Source organism: Sander vitreus, chromosome 15 (genome assembly GCF_031162955.1).
Source record: "Sander vitreus isolate 19-12246 chromosome 15, sanVit1, whole genome shotgun sequence".
Classification (NCBI taxonomy): domain Eukaryota; kingdom Metazoa; phylum Chordata; class Actinopteri; order Perciformes; family Percidae; genus Sander; species Sander vitreus.
This window is the reverse complement of record NC_135869.1, coordinates 5,434,114-5,452,995: the sequence shown is the minus strand read 5'-3', so window position 1 is coordinate 5,452,995 and position 18,882 is coordinate 5,434,114. Positions and strand designations below refer to the sequence as shown.

The 18,882-nt window shown below is 42.3% G+C and overlaps 1 protein-coding gene across 4 annotated transcripts in view; it reads right to left on the bottom strand.

Annotated features, from left to right (window-relative positions):
• nbr1b (NBR1 autophagy cargo receptor b) overlaps positions 1–17,666 on the bottom strand; it is a 40,605-nt gene extending 22,939 nt beyond the window's left edge. For 3 of the 4 annotated variants that reach the window (XR_013503039.1, XM_078268916.1, XM_078268917.1), the window contains exons 1-10: positions 17,398–17,666; positions 12,950–13,012; positions 12,268–12,286; positions 12,125–12,147; positions 9,585–9,773; positions 7,057–7,134; positions 5,787–6,070; positions 4,176–4,301; positions 3,315–3,521; positions 583–742 (exon numbers count right to left, since the gene is read on the bottom strand). Coding sequence is in view for 3 of the 4 variants with exons in the window: in XM_078268916.1 (XP_078125042.1) it covers positions 583–742; positions 3,315–3,521; positions 4,176–4,301; positions 5,787–6,070; positions 7,057–7,134; positions 9,585–9,773; positions 12,125–12,147; positions 12,268–12,286; positions 12,950–13,012; positions 17,398–17,499 (1,251 nt within the window). In the remaining variant the exon portion in view is untranslated. The remainder of the gene's footprint in view (positions 1–582; positions 743–3,314; positions 3,522–4,175; positions 4,302–5,786; positions 6,071–7,056; positions 7,135–9,584; positions 9,774–12,124; positions 12,148–12,267; positions 12,287–12,949; positions 13,013–17,397) is intronic. The other variant, XM_078268915.1, reaches the window with a different exon arrangement.
• Positions 17,667–18,882: the final 1,216 nt, after the last annotated feature.

Here is an 18,882-nt window from a genome sequence, read left to right as displayed (position 1 = left end):
CTCTCTTTTTACTTTAACTAAACATTTGCAGCAGAACTTGTAATCTGTGTCCACAGGCGGTTTTACCGGCATAGGTAAAGCGCCTAGTAGTGAATGTGTGTTTTTTAAACTCAAACCCACATGTTGCAGTGCGGTTCAATCAGGGTTAGGGTTAGGGGAGTGTAGAGATTCAACGTGTCCCCTAAACGGCCGGAGAAACGTGCACAACCGCCGGTAACAAAACAACGTGCTGAAGAGCCAGCGCCGGGGACACACCGCTCGAAACGTTCGCTGTAGCGCGCACCGCTGGCGACAAAACAACGTGCGGGAGAGGCTGACGGCCTGGCCGTTTATCTAACACGTGTTTGTGTTCCCTATTTGTGCATGTAGGTGAGACAGCAATCAGTTTTCGGGTGATTCGTTTTTGGCATGACACCGGTAGCCGGGGAACTGCAATCAATGAGCCTTGTGGCGATGTAGCAACTCCCTGCCTCAGCTGCTGTACTGCGCATGCGTGGGGACACACTCACAGAGATGCCTTGATTTATAGATGGATGACGCAATGAGAGAAGGGGTGGACTGGACAACAGCTGAGTTCTTTACCTTAGTATCAGCACTCCAGCAGATTGTTCCAGTGTTCCTCATCTTCCAGTACTTGATAAACTTGGTCCCGGGACGCAGTCGGGTTCCATCAGGAAGGTTCTCGTCCAGAAATGCGGCCGTCATGGCTGGAACCACCAGGGGACAGGGACGCTTTGGACGCCTGGGCAAGAAAAACAGCCATTTTGCTCTGCATCCATCTCCAGTTATTCTTAAAGGAACACGCCGACTTATGGGACTTTAGCTTATTCACCGTATCCCCCAGAGTTAGATAAGTCCATGCATACCCTTCTCATCTCCGTGCGTGTTGTAACTGTCTGACGTCCCCACCGCTAGCCTAGCTTAGCACAGATCCTGGAGGTAACCGGCTCCATCTAGCCTTCTGCTCCCAATAAGTGACAAAATAACGCCAACATTTTCCTATTTACATGTTGTGATTTGTATAGTCACAGGGTGTACCAATAACAAGGTCACATGAGACACGGCCGTCTTCTAACCGTAAACAAACTGGGAACTATATTCTCAGAAGGCGAAGCACTGCTACTTTGGCGGAGTGATTAGCGCCTGAAAACACCTGAAAAGCCCTGTTGTTACTCTCTGCTCCTCACCACGGCGCTTCTCAGGTGCTGTAAGCAAATCCCTCCGCCCAAGTAGCAGTGCTTCGCCTTCTGAGAATATAGTTCCCAGTTTGTATACGGTTAGAAGACGGCTGTGTCTCATGTGACCTTGTTATTTGTACACGCTGTGACTATACAAATCACAACATGTAAATAGGAAAATATTGGCGTTATTTTGTCACTTATTGGGAGCAGAAGGCTAGATGGAGCCGGTTGCCTCCAGGATCTGTGCTAAGCTAGGCTAGCGCTGGGGGCATCAGACAGTTACAACACGTAACATGTAAATAGGAAAATATTGGCGTTATTTTGTCACTTGTGCTAACCAGGCTAGCGAGAAGGGTATGTATGGACTTATCTAACTCTGGGGGATACGGTGAATAAGCTAAAGTCCTGATAAGTCGGCGTGTTCCTTTTAAAGATGTGTTTACCAAAGTTCAGACCAGGGTTGATCGTTTGTTGCACACTTCAGCAGATTTTAATGAATCTATGTGTGAAACTAAACACTGGTTCCCAATCTTTTTTGTCAGTTGTCAACAGTGATGGAATGTAACTAAAGTACATTTACTCCAGTCCTGTAATTAAGTCCAAATGTTGAGGTACTTGTACCTTACTTGAGTCTTTTCTTTTCATGCCACTTTCTACTTCTACTCCGCTACATTTCAGAGAGAAATATTGTACTTTTTACTCCACTACATTCATCTGTTACAGCTTTAGTTACTAGTTACTTTACACATTAAGATTTCTGCACACAAAACACATGTAGTTTATAAAATCTGATGTTTTATTAATAAATGAAACTAGCCAACAATATAACGGCCTACAAGTCCAGCTGAAATGATTAGACCATTAAACACACAACTGTTTGGACCCTTTACACTTTCTACAATGGGAGGAGAGTTCTGCATTGAGTACTTTTACTTTCAATACTTTAATACTACATTTTCCTAATGATACTTACATAATATTACTTAAGTAACATTTTCAACGCAGGACTTTCACTTGTAACAGAGTGTTTTTGCAGTGTGGTGTTACTAACGTAATTAACTTAAGCTGGTTGTCAACTCAAGTACCCCACCACTATGTATTTCACCCATTTATCCTTTATTTATTACTTTTTGCTGGTTATTGAAACTATTTATCCATTATGTTGAGCTATTTATCCAATAGTTTAAGATAACTACTTTTGATGTTTATCCATTTCATTAAGCTTTAAACATTTCTATTTTAACCATTATCCATATTCTGTACAGTTTCTACTTCTGTGCGTGCTTGCTCACTTGCTTTCACACACTTATTGCTGATTCAAAACAAAGATATACTGTATTTTTATTAAAATTCATATCTGTTTCAAATTTCCTGAGCTACTCCATAATCTTCCACTAATACAAAGGGCCCTATCTTGCAGCGCAAAGCCCGATGCAAGTGTCTTTGCTAGTTTAAGACCGACGCAGTTGTCAGTTTCCCGTCCAGCGCCTGCGTCGTTTAAATACCAAATGCACCTGCGCCCATGGGCGTGCTGGTCTTACAGGGAGGTGTGTTCAGGTGCATTCTGGGCGTATTGCTATCTTGAGGCAGCGGAAAGTGATTACGCCATCGACCAACAAAAACCTGGTCTAAAATCAATATTGAGCATTTCATTGTTATAGGCGACCGGAAGAACAACAGCTACAGTGAGTTGCTCAAAACCTTTTTTAGTAAACTCTGTGTACACAAACAATGCCGTCAATGCTTTTGTTAAGGTGTAGAGCCCCTGGTGATACTTTGAGCAAAGTTTCATGTTGTGTCGAGCCTTCTTAGTGTTTTAAAAATAGCTATTTTGAGGCTAGCATAAAAGTGCCCCGAGCACTCCCATTCAAAAGGCCATTTGACCGAAAAACGAGAATACGGTAAATCTTAAAAGTGGCGATTCCGTCCTAAATATGCTTTTAAACAAAAGTTTGACTAGGGTACATTCACAAAAAGACCCTAGGTTGCATTTTGGCGAGAGTTACGCTTTAAAATAGGGCCCAAAATACACTGGCCTTTTATTGAATCATTCTCCTCATTTACTTTAGTCTCCAGGGTGTACTCCAACCAATCTAGTGGGGAGCGTGTGAGTGTTGGTGTTTAGGGACCTACTCGGGGCTGCTGTGCTGGGTGGCTCGCGGCTGCAGGAGGACAGGGGAGGAGCTTCCATCTCGGTGGGAGGAGCTCCACTGGATGCCCCGCCTCTCCATTCTCAGCTGTTTCCGGATCTCTTTGACCTCGGCCTTCAGCAGGCGCTTCTCCGCTTTCAGCCGCTGCTTCTCCGCCTTTCGGAAACTGCGGTCACCTCGCCTGTAGAACCTGAAAGGGACACCGCGGTTCGAGCCATTAGAACAATGATTCCTTTAACACAGGGGTCTTTAATGTTTTTTTTTGGGCCAGGGACCCCTTAGCTGAAAGAGAGAGAGAGTAGGGACCCCTACTACACGTGTCAAACTCAAGGCCCGCAGGGCCAAATCCGGCCCCTCGCAAATTCTGATCCGGCCTGCAAATCAATTGAGGTTCACAATACATTTTGGCCCTCCTTAGCTGTGCGCCAAACCAAAAAGATGGGGAACTGTGTTTTACGTGACACTCAAAGCTGAATTTTGGCAGATTTGCCGATTTTGAGACTCAGAAATTCTCACAGTATCGGAGAGTTTGCATATTCAGGCTGTGAAACCGGTTGTTGTGAGTCGGCTGTGTGGTAGCCTGCTTTTAAAAATGTAATCATTGTTTTGCTTGATTTGCTAAATTCTATGATGGCTTTGGAACTTCTTTGCTGACTTTTTCGGGGCTTTATGTCGACCAAGTTTAAGTGAGACGACTATATGACGTGCAATAATACAGTCAATGATATTTGACTTTTTCGATGAAATAAAAGCATGTCAATAAACTATACGTGTCTGGCCCTTGATGTCTGCGCTGGATCCGAATACTTCTTCCACTGCTGGTAACAAGACTGCGGAGTCCTACCTGCTGTGGTCCGGGGCTGGGGATCCGTGCTCGGGGATGGACAGAGGAGTCCGGGCTCTCACCAGGTTGTGACTGGGATCATGGGAGAAACTGCAGGGCTCGCACAGAGTACAGGACGTACACACACTGCACATGCACACAGACAGAGACACAATGGAAAAGAAAGGGAGAGCCAAGCTGAGGACTGGTTGTTTCTGTGCAAGTCAACATATTTCTATGAGCCCGAAACACATGGAAAGAGAAAGCAAAGCAGCTGGAACAGAAACCAAATCCCACTTTTAAGTTTCAGATTTTAAGGAAACAAAGAATGGCTCTCCTCTCTGCCTTTTCTTTTCGTTCTGTACTAGTCTGTATTTTCTTGTTGAGCCATGCGTTTAATGTATGTATATCTATCTCTGTTGAGTTTGTGTTCTGTCTTTTATGTATTTTAAAGGCCCATCTTGGGACTGGCATTGCAAATTAGCTTAGGCCATTGTAGCGCACTGAAAAATCTTCTGTTTTTCTAGTCAATTGTATCATATAAGCACGCTTAGTTAAAATAACTTGCTGTATGTACTTTTGTGAATTCATAATGTCTTTATGACAAGGTAAAAAACACTATATCGTGTAATGCCTACGGACTGTGTAGGAGTAAGCACTAACTCTTTAAGAGAAACAGAAGCGCATCGTGTGCACGTACAAAGAGACAGAAACATGCTTGTATTAAACCGCAGCTATTTCTTCTATTAAACGCTGCAAAATGAAGATATCAATATAGTATATGTTATATATATATATATATTATTATACCATATACCTTATACATATACAAACACTTTTCAACCTTTTTATACATTTTAAAAAGGCATTACTTTCTGCAGCAGATGTTGCTACAGTATGTGTGGTATTTACTGACTATCAACATTGACTGTCTCCTGAGCAGTGATAGTAGAGTGGTTAAAGGAAAATGAACCTAGGGGTTAATAACATGTTTACCGTGTCGAGTGTTCCCTGGGACATGTTTTCGTAGTAATCGAATATGTTTGTAGCTTCAGCTAGCTTTAGCGCAAACCGGTGATTAGCTTGCAATGTTTGTATTCGGGGCACTATTTTATAACACTATAAAAGGTTCAAAATATCACCACACTTCAACGGTAGCATAATGAGGGTCCCTCAATGTTAACCGAAGCATTGAGAACTTTGTAAGTGTACAGACAGTTTATTAAAAAGATAGTTTAGAAAGACAGTAGCTCCCAAGACGGCGGCCGTCTGTATACGAGAACGCTACTGCCTCTGAACCAAAACTCTCCAGAAAGCTATTCACCCCTCACCCAAAGGGATTTAGTGAAAATTAGCTATGCATATTAGCTAGTTGTGTATATACTGGTCTGGTCTCGGTCTCCATACACTCTGGTCTTAGTGATGACTTGGTCTCTGTTTAGGTGGTCTTGACTACAACACTGCAGAATACTGAAAGTAGCAGAAATGCAAACCTGAGTAGACTTTAATATCTGTTTATTTCTCGCAACGCAATATCGTTATCGCGATATTTAACAAAGTTATTGCATATCCCATGTGTTCCACATATGGTGCAGCCCCTACTGCAGCCAGTTAGCTGCCGCCGGTACATACCTGCACTGGTAGCCTCCTCCGGTAGTCTGCCCCCGGCAGGAGGAGCAGGGGGGGGTGGAGGAGGATGGAGCTCCAGGCAGGGTGGAGGAGGACACCTCAGGGACCTGCTGGGCCTCTGCTCCTCCTACTGCGTCCCCTCTACCTCCCCCACCTCCTGCTCCTGTTCCTCCTCCTCCTCCTCCTCCTCCTCCTCCTCCTCCTCCCAGGGGCTTGTGAATGCAGCACTGTCCAGAGAACTCCCGGCAGATCTTCTCTACCGCCTCACGCACAACCTGGTCCTTAAACTGCAGGGAAGGGGGGGGGGAGATATGGGAGGAGAGTGCTCAGTAGGGCTAGGCAATATGTCAATATTATATCGACATTGATATATGAGGCTAGATATGGTCTTAAATATTGGATAACGTAATACTGTCTCTCTATTCCAGTGGTGGAAGTATTCAGATCCTTCACTTCAGTAAAGTACTAACAGCCACTGACAGGCTCAGATTAATATTCTAAGTGTCTGACAACATTATGGAAAGGATTTCTAAGGAGGTTCGACCTTTCTGTTAAAGAGTAAGATCCTCTTTTTTAAAATACAAACATCCGCGAAATAGTGCTCGCTAAAGCCACCAGACTCCATGTAAATAATCAGTAATTTTAGCATCGTAAAATACACTTCATTCACTGTCGACAGAAAAAAAATAAAACTATGAAAAGCCCTTTTGGGTCGTCTTTCCACTTTTCCAACCATCACAACTTTAGCTTTGTTTGAAATAAACACATAGTTTACCAATTTACATGTGAAAATATGCTGGCTCTATACACGCTAAAAGTATTGTTTTTTCAAATGGAGTCTGTAGGGTTTAGCGCTAGCGACCTCAGAGCCGTTTCTGGTTAAACACAAAGGTCTTAAATAGGTTTTAAAGGTCTATCTCTGTAGGGATCCTTTCCATAATGTTGTCAGACACTTAGAATAATAATCTGAGTCTGTCAGCGGCAAAAACAGAAGTTCCAGCCTTCCTGGAAGCCGTGCAGCTGAAAGCCGTCGCTAACTCCGCCCACACAGTTGACCAAGTCACGTGACGCTTCAGAGGAGAGGACATCTCATCCCTCTCTACAAACATTTCCTTGTTTCCTCTCTCCTCGCATGACTTCCTCGCACGTCTCTCCCATGCTTCCTCGGTGGGAGGGACTAAGACGCGAGGAAGCGAAGCAAGTTAAGGAAACATTGATGCAATTTAAGGGAAGTGAGATGCAGCATCTGTCACCTCCATTGGGTTGTTCTTACCTTCTCCATGTAAGAGGTGAACCAGGCTGGAGGAGTCTTGTCTTCTTCTTTGGTCCCCTTCACATCTTTCATGATCACCTGATCAACAGGATATATTCATTAGATAAAACATGCATATCAACATCTTTGTTACATTATTGTCAATGTAAATGACCATACAGCTTTCATTATGGTCAGAACCCAACGATGGCCAACAATGTCAAGCCCTAATATTGATGTTGAACAAGAACTAGTCTTCTGTGCTAACCGAGGCCGGTCATATGCGGTTTTCCTCAACAGCATGACTTGCTATGGCTTTTCCTGTTCTGCTCTCCCAGACACAACCTGCACAAATCAATGCTTTTGAACCAGAGGTCTTCAACGTTTTTTTAGGCCAGGGACACTTTAGCTGAAAGAGAGACCGAGGAGGGACCCCCTCCTACATATACTTTCTGCAACTGAGTTGCATATTAAACTGGGCCCAATGGATGAAAAGAAATGGATATTGTTTATACATCATGTTTTAATGTTAAACATACATGTGGGAAGCACAGTAAATCCTTAAGCTTAACTGTATGGCTATCATAGTGTCTACCTTACCTATAGTAAGATTATCTTCAATGCGTAAACTAAATAATTTTTCACAAAAAGGCCTATTGACCTGTGTACACTCATTGCCCAGCCCTCGTGTATTATCTCTGACATTCTCCTGTCTGTTGTTTGTGTGTAAATGGTTTTATTGGGGGGGGGGGTCTGTGGATTGTTAAAAACTGAATAGCCCTTTTTGGGATAAATGAAGTTGTTTTTTTTTACGTTTTTGTCGCTTTTTTTATGATGGCTAAGGAACTATTTGGCCAACTTTTTGGGGGCTTTATGAGGACCAAACTGTAAGTGAGAAAGCTATTTGAGACAATAGTACAGTCAAAGATATTTGACTTTTTCTCTTAAATAAAAGCATGACAATAAACTCTACATGTCTGGCCCTTGATGTGATTCTCATTTTCCAGTCTGGCCCTTAGTGAAGTGGAGTTTGACAGCCCTGAGTTGCCAGGGCCATATATAACAATTTAGGGGCGTTGACTATGCTCATGATCAAATCTCCAGAACGTGCACCTGATGAACAGCTGTTTTTTATAAGGCTGAAATGAGCAATTTACAAACGTCTGTGCAGTTCTAAGGATTTGGTCAGTCTGAATTATTTATTCTACAACTGATGGCTATTTCAACTGGCTAAAAAAACCTTTGACCAATCACACTTTGGTATGCAGGATTAAAAATTGGGACTAAATCTACCTATATAGCTAGCTAGCTAGCTATATAGCTAGCTAGGACTACCTCATGAAATGTCCAAAGTTCTGATTAGGGGTGTAACGGATCACAAAACTCACGGTATGGATCGGATCACAGTTTAAAGTCACAGATCGGATACATTTGCGGATCAGCACAAAAAATGGGGGAATTTAAATGATTATGAAAAATGTAATAACATTGGGCCTCATTCACCAATATCTTCCTAAGAATTTTCTTAACTTTGTTCTTAATAAACTTCCTAAAAAAAGTCTACGTCGGATTCATGACATGTTCTTAAACAACAGAATTGTTCGCACCTGTGTTCTTAGGATTGATGAATCCCACATCTTTGTAATTGAAAGCGCGTGCCAGTTGCTCCTAATTAGCATAAGAAAACGCCCCGCAAATTCCCATATACGGACATGACACTTCAGGGCCGTGTTCAAGAAAAGTTGGAGAATGTCCAAAAGAAGCACAGACGGTGGTGATCCACCGACCACCAAACGAAAAAAGAACTTCAGTAATTCTGAAATAGAAATTCTACTGCAACAGGAAATGCAAAATGAGGCATCATATTTAGTAGTGTTTCCAGTGATTTTAAAGCCACCAACAAAACGGAGGAATGGAAGGAGATCATGGATTCCGTGAACTCTGTTTCTGGACAACGTTGCTCAGTTGAAGATGTAAAAAAGAAATGGCTTGACTTAAAATCAGAGACCAAAAAATCCATTGCCAAACATAAGAGACATGCTGATCAATCACCAAATAACGCAGGATTTAATCAGCTTAATGCAGTAACCAGGTATTTGGAGCAAACTGTCATCACTCAAATGTGCGTAAGAGTGCTCTTGACTGTGCATAGATTTTGTTCTTAGCTAAGAACAAATCCAAGATAAGAAAACATTAGTGAATGTTAGAATCTTCGTTAAAAAGTGCGTAAGTGGGGTTTAAGAACACATTTCTTTGTAAGAATGGTTGGTGAATGAGGCCCAATAACTTATAGAAATAAATAACAGATCAGAAAAGGGTATTTTACAATAACTTTAAATGCACAAGGTATACCAGTTTCAAGTAAACGCACCATTTAGTCTTGTCTGTGTTGTTTTTCAGACAACAGCAGTGACCAGTGCTAGTTTGTGTCTGTTAGCTCATAGCTTTAGCGGCAGACGGTTGTCTATGGTCTGTTACACCACTAGTTGTGATCAGTGGCAGCTGAGGTACCACAGCCCAATATGAACCGCTATGTGTTGGGGTCTTACCATGCCCTGTTCTGGCACTGCAGCCTGGACTTTGCGGCTGACCACCTGGGCCAGAGTGGGGCAGTGCTGGGGGGGTCTGAAGCCCCTCTTGGGCTCTGTTCCGCTGGCCTTGGTGGTGGGGACCCTCGCCGGCTGGCCCCGAGTCTCGTACACATTCATGTGTAGTCGGTTCCCCTGCCTCGCTGCGCTCTGGGAAACAAGTCAATGGGTTAGCTGCCATTTTTTGGATATATTTTGGATTAATTTCTCAACAAAGCTGTGTCTCTCTTCTGACAACAACAAAAAAATGCTTCGCTAGAGAGGAGACACCAGCCTCAGTGGAGGAACACCGGTAAACCTGCGAAAAATAGCCGATAGACTCCTTTCCCATTGCCAGTAGACGGGTATTCCTGTCTGTTTTCCTGGTGTGTCACATTCAACGTCACAAATGCCATGGGCTGGGTTCAACTTCAGTTTTAGGCCCCTGCAGAACTTTAGTGCCAAGTAGCACCCTTCTTTTTAACAACCTCCTCCAGCTCTTCCTGGGGGATTCAACGTACCCCAAGCCTAGCTAGCTATGCCAAAACGTGTTAAATTATATTGATGGACTGCACTATACTGTACATGCTGGGTCTTTTCTGTCTGAAAACAGGACATTTCTGTTAACAATCTGTGATATGTAACATTACTCCAGCATTTATCTTATAAAAAAACTGTAATATAATAATACAAATAGGAATAAAAAATGTTAAACCAAACATTCGATTAATCGGGCGCCCGGATAGCTCAGTTGGTAGAGCGGGCGCCCATGTATAGGGGTTTACTCCTCGACACAGCGGGCCCGGGTTTGACTCCGACCTGCTGCCCTTTGCTGCATGTCGTTCCCCCCTCTCTCTCCCCTTTCATTTGTTCAGCTGTCCTGTCAATAAAGGCCTAAAAATGCCCAAAAATTAATCTTTGCATTGTATCGGAAAGCTGTAGCAGGAAAAGTTAAAAATACCTGTTTTCCCAGTTGAACTCAGCCCATGGCCCGGTTTTTAAAACCTAATCCAACTGAACCCAACAGACACTCCTTATTTCATCCACTATACTGACTACTAGGACTGGGCAATATAGCAATATGTGAGGCTAGATATCATCTGAAATTTTGGATATTGATAAATGTTGTCTTTTCCTGGTTTTAAAGGCTACATTACAGTAAAGTTATGTCATTACTTAAACTCACCAGACTGTTCTAGTTGTTCTATTATTTGCCTTTACCCACTTAGTCATTATGTAGTAGACTAATCTTCCAGCCAGATAGAAACGTCCTAAAGGACTTCTTAAAATCCATTTGAAAATAACCAAACTTAGCGCTGGGCGATATGGAGAAAATCAGATATCACGGTATTCTTGTCCAAATACCTCAAAATCGATATTGCGACGATATTGTAGGGTTGACTATTGGTGCTTTCACAAAATATTTACGCAATTATATTTTAGACAAATAATCATCAGTAATGTGGATGCAATGACTAAGTGGGTATAAGCAAATAATAGAACAGCTACAACAGTCTGGTAAGTTCAGAAAACGACATCACTTTACTGTAATGCAGCCTTTAAAACCAGGAAAAGACAACACATACCATACAAAGATTTTACGATACCCAAAATCTAAGACAAAATCTAGTATCATATCATGATATCGATATAATATCGATATATTGCCCAGCCCTAACCAAACCTGAACCCAACCCAAGCCCTATGCTTTACAGTTTGCAAAACGGTCCGAACCCGACCTGAAACCCCATCCTTAACCATACTTAGGATTCCTAGACGGATTACGGCATGGGCAAAGTGGGCACGTGCAGCGATCCTAACGATCTGATGAATTGAAATTTTACTATCATTGTGCGACGCCAAGAATTCATTCACAGTATGATCAGAGCCGCCGCTTGTCAACAGGCAAACCAGGCCCGATTGGGGCCCCAGGCCACAGCAATGGCTCAAAATGTGGCAACCACAGTGACCGCAACCCCCTTCCCCCTTAAACAAACAAATGACTTTGAAGGGAGGGAGAAAGATCGATAAAGAATTCTCAAAGAAGGCTGGCTTGCCCAGGGCCAGGCCAGCTCAGCGGCGTCTTTCTCCCGTCGCATCCCGCTGTCTCTCGTACCTACACCGGCCCCCACACCCTGTCCCCCCTCCCTTTTCTACCTGCCTGTGCAGTGCTGTTGCACATGAGGAGAGAGCAGAGAGGGGCGTGGCTGCTCCTCAGTCACAGAACAGAATAGAGAGGTGACTGTTTTGGCGGCCACAAGAAAGAAATACGTCTTGTGTTCGCCGGACAGTACTGGGGTCTTTTCTACAGAAAGTCCCCAGATTAGTCCCCAGCTAGTCACTTTTGTGAAAAAAAAGTTGCTAAGGGGGTCTGGCAACACTGGTTTCACCTCTGTGAAATGTAGCTCTGGCATGTAGTAAAGTCTCAAAGTTGCCACTGTCATTACATTACCATCGTCATATTTTATACAGTTGTATTCCAGATAAGTACAGAAAAGTGAACAGCAATTCAATCAATTTACCTTCAATGCCTCTTCATATTCCACTGGAATAAAAGCAGAGACATTCATTAACATGACATTAATGTGCAAACACTCAGAATCTCATAGATGTGTTTGGTTTTGTTTAGCATACTTAGGTATCTTATGACTGTTTGTTTGCTTACCTTGGCTGTTAATGGACACCTGGATGAAGAAAAGGGAAGATTCTTTGTGAGCATTTCCACAGTGCTGCCAGTTTGTCATTGCGGTTTCAGGAATTAAAAAAAGGGGCACTCCACCAACATTAGGAATATGAAGCGGAGTTTACTCATCAGGGAAAGTACTGCAGTTGTGTAATGTCTTCTGCAGCTCTGGAGGAGCTGTGTAAAGTCTGAGAAAGTATCCTTACGATGTCATTGTGATGACATCAAGGTTATCTTAGCCTGGGTTTTTACTGCAATATCTTTAACAGTCGGTAAAATGAGTGGATAGTGGATAGACGAATAGATTACCGCCACCTGCTGGCTACACATAAATATAAATATAATCAGTAAATAGTTGAATAGCTGAAGTGTTATCATGCTAACAGTTTGTTTGCAGGTGTTGCAGACTGTAGCCGAGCCAAAGTAGCGTACTTTTTAATAAATTAACTTTATCGGTCAACCAAAACACTGATACAGATAATCTGCAAACTGCCAAATATCGGCCCCGATAATTGGCCAGGCCGATAATTGGTCGATCCCTAATATCAATTATCATCATTATTATCGGGGTAAATGTGACAATGAATGGTGATATTGCCCAGCCTTACTGTATAGTGTCACAACTGAAAACAAGACAAAGACAGAGTGACAACAAGTCTCTCACCTCCTCGTTCTCCTCATCGAAATAGGTCAGCTGAAGACTGCTCAGGCCAAACGAACGCTTCACCTGCGCGCGCACACACACACACACACACACACACACACACACAGATTTCTGATAAGGACAGAGGATGGCTGAGAGACAGAAAGTGTTAAGGCTTAAGCAAATGGACAATTGGACAAATAAAGTGATCCCTATTTCAGTTTCAATTAGGATGAACTCAGTGACTCAGACGGAGATGTGTTCTCGCTAAAACAAAAAAAGGATTAATCAAATCCATACCGTTATCGCAATGTTATGGAATTACAGTGTCCAGTCACACTGCTGCTGGCTCTTATGCTTCGACCCAAACCAATAAAAGCTCATGTTGCATGTATTACTCCGCAATTCACGTTGAATGAAAATCACTTAAATCCACTTGCCTCTCTCTCTCATCTGTAAAACAACAACTCAAAGTGAAGTGTGACATCTGTGACTCGGCAGCACTCAGACTAATGAACTCTCCCAGGCCTTAGACAGGGTATATAAATCCAGAGGTGCGGGGCTACCAGCCCATATTTCACCTTCTTTCTCGACACTGGCTGTTTATAATACCACTGATTAAAAAACAGGTATTTTGCCCTCAGAGTTGTCAGGGGCTCCAGGCTCATTCCAGCTCCCTGGTACACTATTAGCCCATTTCCACTGCAGTAACGGGAAGTCAATGACACAGGTCTGCTTTAGGGAAGGGTTCGTGGAAATAAATTACTTAAGGCCCTGACACACCAAGGCGACCGCCAGGCGTCAGTTCAAGTTGGATTGGGCCGAAAGATAACATAAACATGTCTTTTAAAAGATCGACATACTGTATACCAAAACAAACTAATGTTCTACCATGAAATTTAATATAAAGACCGTAACGTTAGACCTCTCTCTGGACCATGGTTGGTGCTAGACAAACCATGCTAACTAGCCGGCCGGCCTCTAAATTAGTCAAATGTAACATCTTCATTTTTCATTCACTCCCCCTTGTCACACCGTAGGAAAGCACATTACTATCGCAAGAGTGACAAACTTTGTTCGACTCAATTTTTTGTGTAGCATGAAGGCATGTTAGGTGGGTGGAATTAGCAAGCTAACGTTAACTCTGCTGTTAGCTAACTAACATTATCCAACGGCCCTACGGTCCCTCCGCTGTGCTCCCATCGTAGGGAGAATTCTTTGCGGAGAGAACGGATGACAGCCAGGGAGCGAGACAGTCTGGTTAGCTATCTCCCGGTGTCCGCTGTCTTTCCGGCAGATAGTGAAGCAGAGGGACCGCAGGCTCTGTTTGGTTCTGCCGCTGTTGATTCAAGCAAACGCTGTTTGTTGTGGGTACCATAGCAACATTTGTATCTGGTTTTCCTTTGAGAATGACGAATAAATTACCGCCACCTGCTGGTCAAATTATAGGGTATAAATTATATTATATATATATTTATTAGGGCTGTCAATCGATTAAAAAATTTAATCTAATTAATTACATACTCTGTGATTAATTAATCAAAATTAATCACATACATAATTAACGGTGCCTGAACCGATACTTTTTAAGAAAGTAAAAAAAGAAAAAAAAAAAAAAAGGGTACTAAACAACAGTTGGTGACATCAAATAACGGCTTGTTTATTGCTAAGGCCATATGGTCAAAATTAAATGATTTAATAATAATGTATAACAATAACAATAACTAATTTCAGTAGTAAATTGCTGTTGAACGACAAAAACAACAACCAGATAGGAAAAGAACATTTACAATAACTTCAAATGCACCACGAGGGTTTAGTTTACCAGTTTCATTGAACGCACCGTCTGTGTCGTTTCTCCGACGGCAGCTGCAGATTGTTACATACCGGTGTTGAATCCTCTACAGTAAAACACAGTCACACTTTACACCGTTTAACATTAGCTGTCAGCATTTTAACCGTGTTTAATCCAGCTACTAGCTAGCGGTAGGCTAACGTTAGCTGCTGTTGAGTATTGTGTTAACTAGCGTCACATGCAGCGGTGTTTGTGTTTCCTGTAACGTCTGTATGTATGTATATATATATATATATATATATATATATATATATATATATATATATATATATATATATATATCATTTGCATCGACTATTTCAAAAATCTGTGTAAAATATAATTTGCATAATAATTTGGAACACAGTGTAGTGACCTTGGGTGTCATGAAAGGCGCTTTAAATAAAATGCATTATTATTATTGTTATTAGTAAAAAAGTACAATATTTCTCTCTGAAATGTAGCAGAAGTAGCAGAGTAGAAGTAGAAAGTGGCATGAAAAGAAAAGACTCAAGTAAGTACAAGTACAAGTACCTCAACATTTGGACTTAAGTACACCGCTGGAGTAAATGTACTGTACGTAATGTAGTTACATTCCACCACTGCTGACTAATGATCAGACCATTGTTACCCCCAACAGGTGCAATCTGTAAAACGCCAGCCATGTAAATCTTTAATCCAATCTGTAAAACGCCATGGAAAGTACTACTAAGTCCATTTTCTCAAGTACTGTACTAAAGCACAGTTTTGGTGTCCTTAACTTGCGTTTTTCACATTTTACTACATTTATTCACCAACTTTAGTTACCAGTTACTTTTCAGATTAGGATTTGACATGATCATCTTATGTGATGCATTGTTACAAATTACTCTAGTCCACAGTAAAGCAGGTAAGAGCTTCTCCTTGACCCGCTACAACAGTCAAACTGAGCTTGGAAGTTAATGCATCAGAAACTACAATCCAATAAGGAGCGAGACACCCAGACTGCTCAATTTGCATCTCTGTGTAGTTCCAGAGGCCCCCCCAGGCATTCATCAATATGAATATTCATGTTAATCATTTCCAGTGCAGGACTTTTAGTATTTTTTGGTGTTGTACTATACTTTTACTTTTGTTTAAGGGACACGCTTTGGAAGTGTACATTATAGTGGCTTTATCAAGAAAACAGGGCCACGTTCAGCCCTGACAAAAACCTAAACTGAAACGGGGGTGCGTTGTACACCCTGTTGTGTGCGCAAGCGCTCTGCCATGAGTTTACAGGCACGTCTCTGCTGATTGGTTATCACCTGTGACACAGCCAATAAACGAGAGACACGCCCACGAAGCGATAGAAAACCTATCTCAAAGCCATCGCACCCCATTTCACACCGTTCTGAGGAAACATGTCCTTCAACCATCAAACTGCAGCAAAACAGTGCACGCCGTTTTGAGACCGAACGTACCCCAGGTAAACATGGAGGGAGTGCTTAGGTGCATCAACAGAAAACTAAAACAGAAACTGGTCAAAAAACAGGAAATGTGATGAGATATATGAAATAAAAGCCTAAATAAATAGAGCAAAGCATTATGGGATAGGCCTACCTACAACAATTATAACCGTTCCATAATGTAGTCCCTGCTTGTTCAATGTGCAGCAAAGCTCTTTGCAATGGACCTTTTTCACAGCAGACATTTTGACGTGTCCATCAAGTGTCCCAGTAAGCTAGTTCAGTGAGTCAGCTTGCACAATACCAGGGTCTCTCCTAAGTGGAATGCAGCCATCATTAATGGTTTTGAATACACCACTATGACATGTCAACATGTCTGCCGTGAAAAAATAAAAAAAAAATGATGCTGCTGTGTAGTGAACAGCTGATATCACAGTAACTCTGACTTCTATTTCCCTGCCAGCAGATGGTGGATGTGGGGTTCAAACTGCTCACTAGTTCTGTTAAGCTAGTAAACAGTGTTTCCATGACGACAACCACTACAATGACGTAAGCACTGCAGTGTACTCTCCCTGTGTGTGTGTGTGTGTGTGTCTGTGTGTGTGTATTGTTAGCAAATTCTGCACTCAACCCATTCAGCCTCTTTTCTCTTATGCAACAGTTATATTGTCAGTATATGTGTTTTCTGTATTTATTGTTCATTTCATATTAATGTTTAATATGTTTGTTCATGTATGTACCTTTCACCAAGCCAAAATCCACATAAGTGTACTTATTGTAGCAATAAAACGATGAAAAATGTATGTGTGTGTGTGTGTGTGTGTGTGTGTGTGTGTGTGTGTGTGTGTGTGTGTGTGTGTGTGTGTGAGCGTGCTGTCAGTGTGATGGGAGGTTTCCACAGCTTTAATGTTTCAGCCCTGACCCCCGCTGCATGATGCTATTGCTAATGCTAGCTAACGTTATAGTATGCCAATAGCTTCTCTCTAATAGCATATATATCTGGAGCTGGTATGAGCTCGCTAGGGTGAGGCTTTTCCCGCCTCAAGGGTTAACACAACACCGCGATGTGGCACAGCAATGAAATCATCGCTCCCAATCAGCCGCGACTGTAAATGGGTGTATGAGAGCAGGGCAGAGGCGGCAGCAGGCTGTGCGGTGCTCGGTGTGTTTGCGAACGGGCCCGCCGGGGTGATGCTCCCCTCTCTTACCATGGCCTCCATCGACTCCCAGCTCTTGGTCTCGGATCCCGACAGCAGAAAATTTTTGGAATTTCCTCTGAAATTCACCTTCAGATTGATGTAGAAATCCATGGCGTCGCCTGTTTGCGCTTCAACGCATATTACACACGACGGACACGGAGCGTTTTCCCCGAACAACGACGGCTATTTGGGTTAATCTCGCTCCACTGTCACTCATCCGACGGGGGATGAGGCGTATTTTGTGTTTACATCAGCGTCCTGGGCACGCCCACCCTGCACCATGTGTCCCGGAACAAAGATCGACACACTTCCGCTTGTGCAGCCATGGGGGCGGGTGCAGCGCTGAGAAGGACGTCAGAGCTTCATCTGAAGCTGCCATTGGTCACTGCTTTTCTACTCAGACACAAGACAATGACACAAGCATTATAATGTATTTACAAGACCATTATAACCAATTACTGCATTAGAAAAGAAGATTTGACCTAACTTCAAGAAAAATATCTCAATACACCAAATCTCTAACCAGGTGGTACTGATGCTGCACAATGTGGGGATGCTCTCAAGTGTAGGCTACACCTTTGGATTCAAATGGCTTCGATCCTTCCTAGATAGTCCCTTACCCTGTCTTCCATGTTGTTACTATGAGTCCATGCTAAGCATATCTACTTAAGAGAATCAGAAATCTGAATCAGAAAAGGGTTTATTGCCAAGTACTGTATTGTAAGTACCACTTACAAGGAATTTGCCCTAGTGCTTGGTGCATGTATATTGTAAACAAACATAATTTATTATTTGAAATAAACAATAAATACAGAAACAAATACATAGCTGTTTAACATAAGAATAAAGGCTGAATGGATTGAGTACAGAATGTGCAAAAGAAATATACAGTATAGCATGTGCAATGGGCAGGTGCAGTGGTGGAAGAAGTATTCAGATCTTTAAAGTACTAATACCACACTGTACAAATACTATGTACTACTAAAGTAAAAGTCTGCTGCGTTGAAAATGTTATTTAAGTAAAAGTATGTAAGTATCATCAGTGAAATGTACTTAAAGTGATGGCTAGGAGTAATTTCACTAGGCTGCTTTGCACATTGACCTCGAGCCAAACAATCCCCCCCATAAGCTTTTTTCCCTTATTATAACGTTGGTTGAGTTAGCGTTATCAGCTGGTTAGCTTAGTGCAGGCGCTAATGGATCCACGTTTGTTTCTCGTAAATTACCCCACTAATAATGCCCGGAATGATACCAAACTTCTACGGTAGTACAAATAGTTTCTGTACTTATAAAACGAGGCAATAGAAAGTTTGTAACTACACCAGAAGTATGTTGTAGTAGTATGTAAGTACTGCGCGATAGCGCTGTAGCTGCCAAGAGGAGTATCCATCAGGCAAGTGATATTTAAATATACTTCTGGTGTAGTTACAAACTTTCTATTGCCTCGTTTTATTAGTACAGAACCTATTTGTACTACTGTAGAAGTTTGGTATC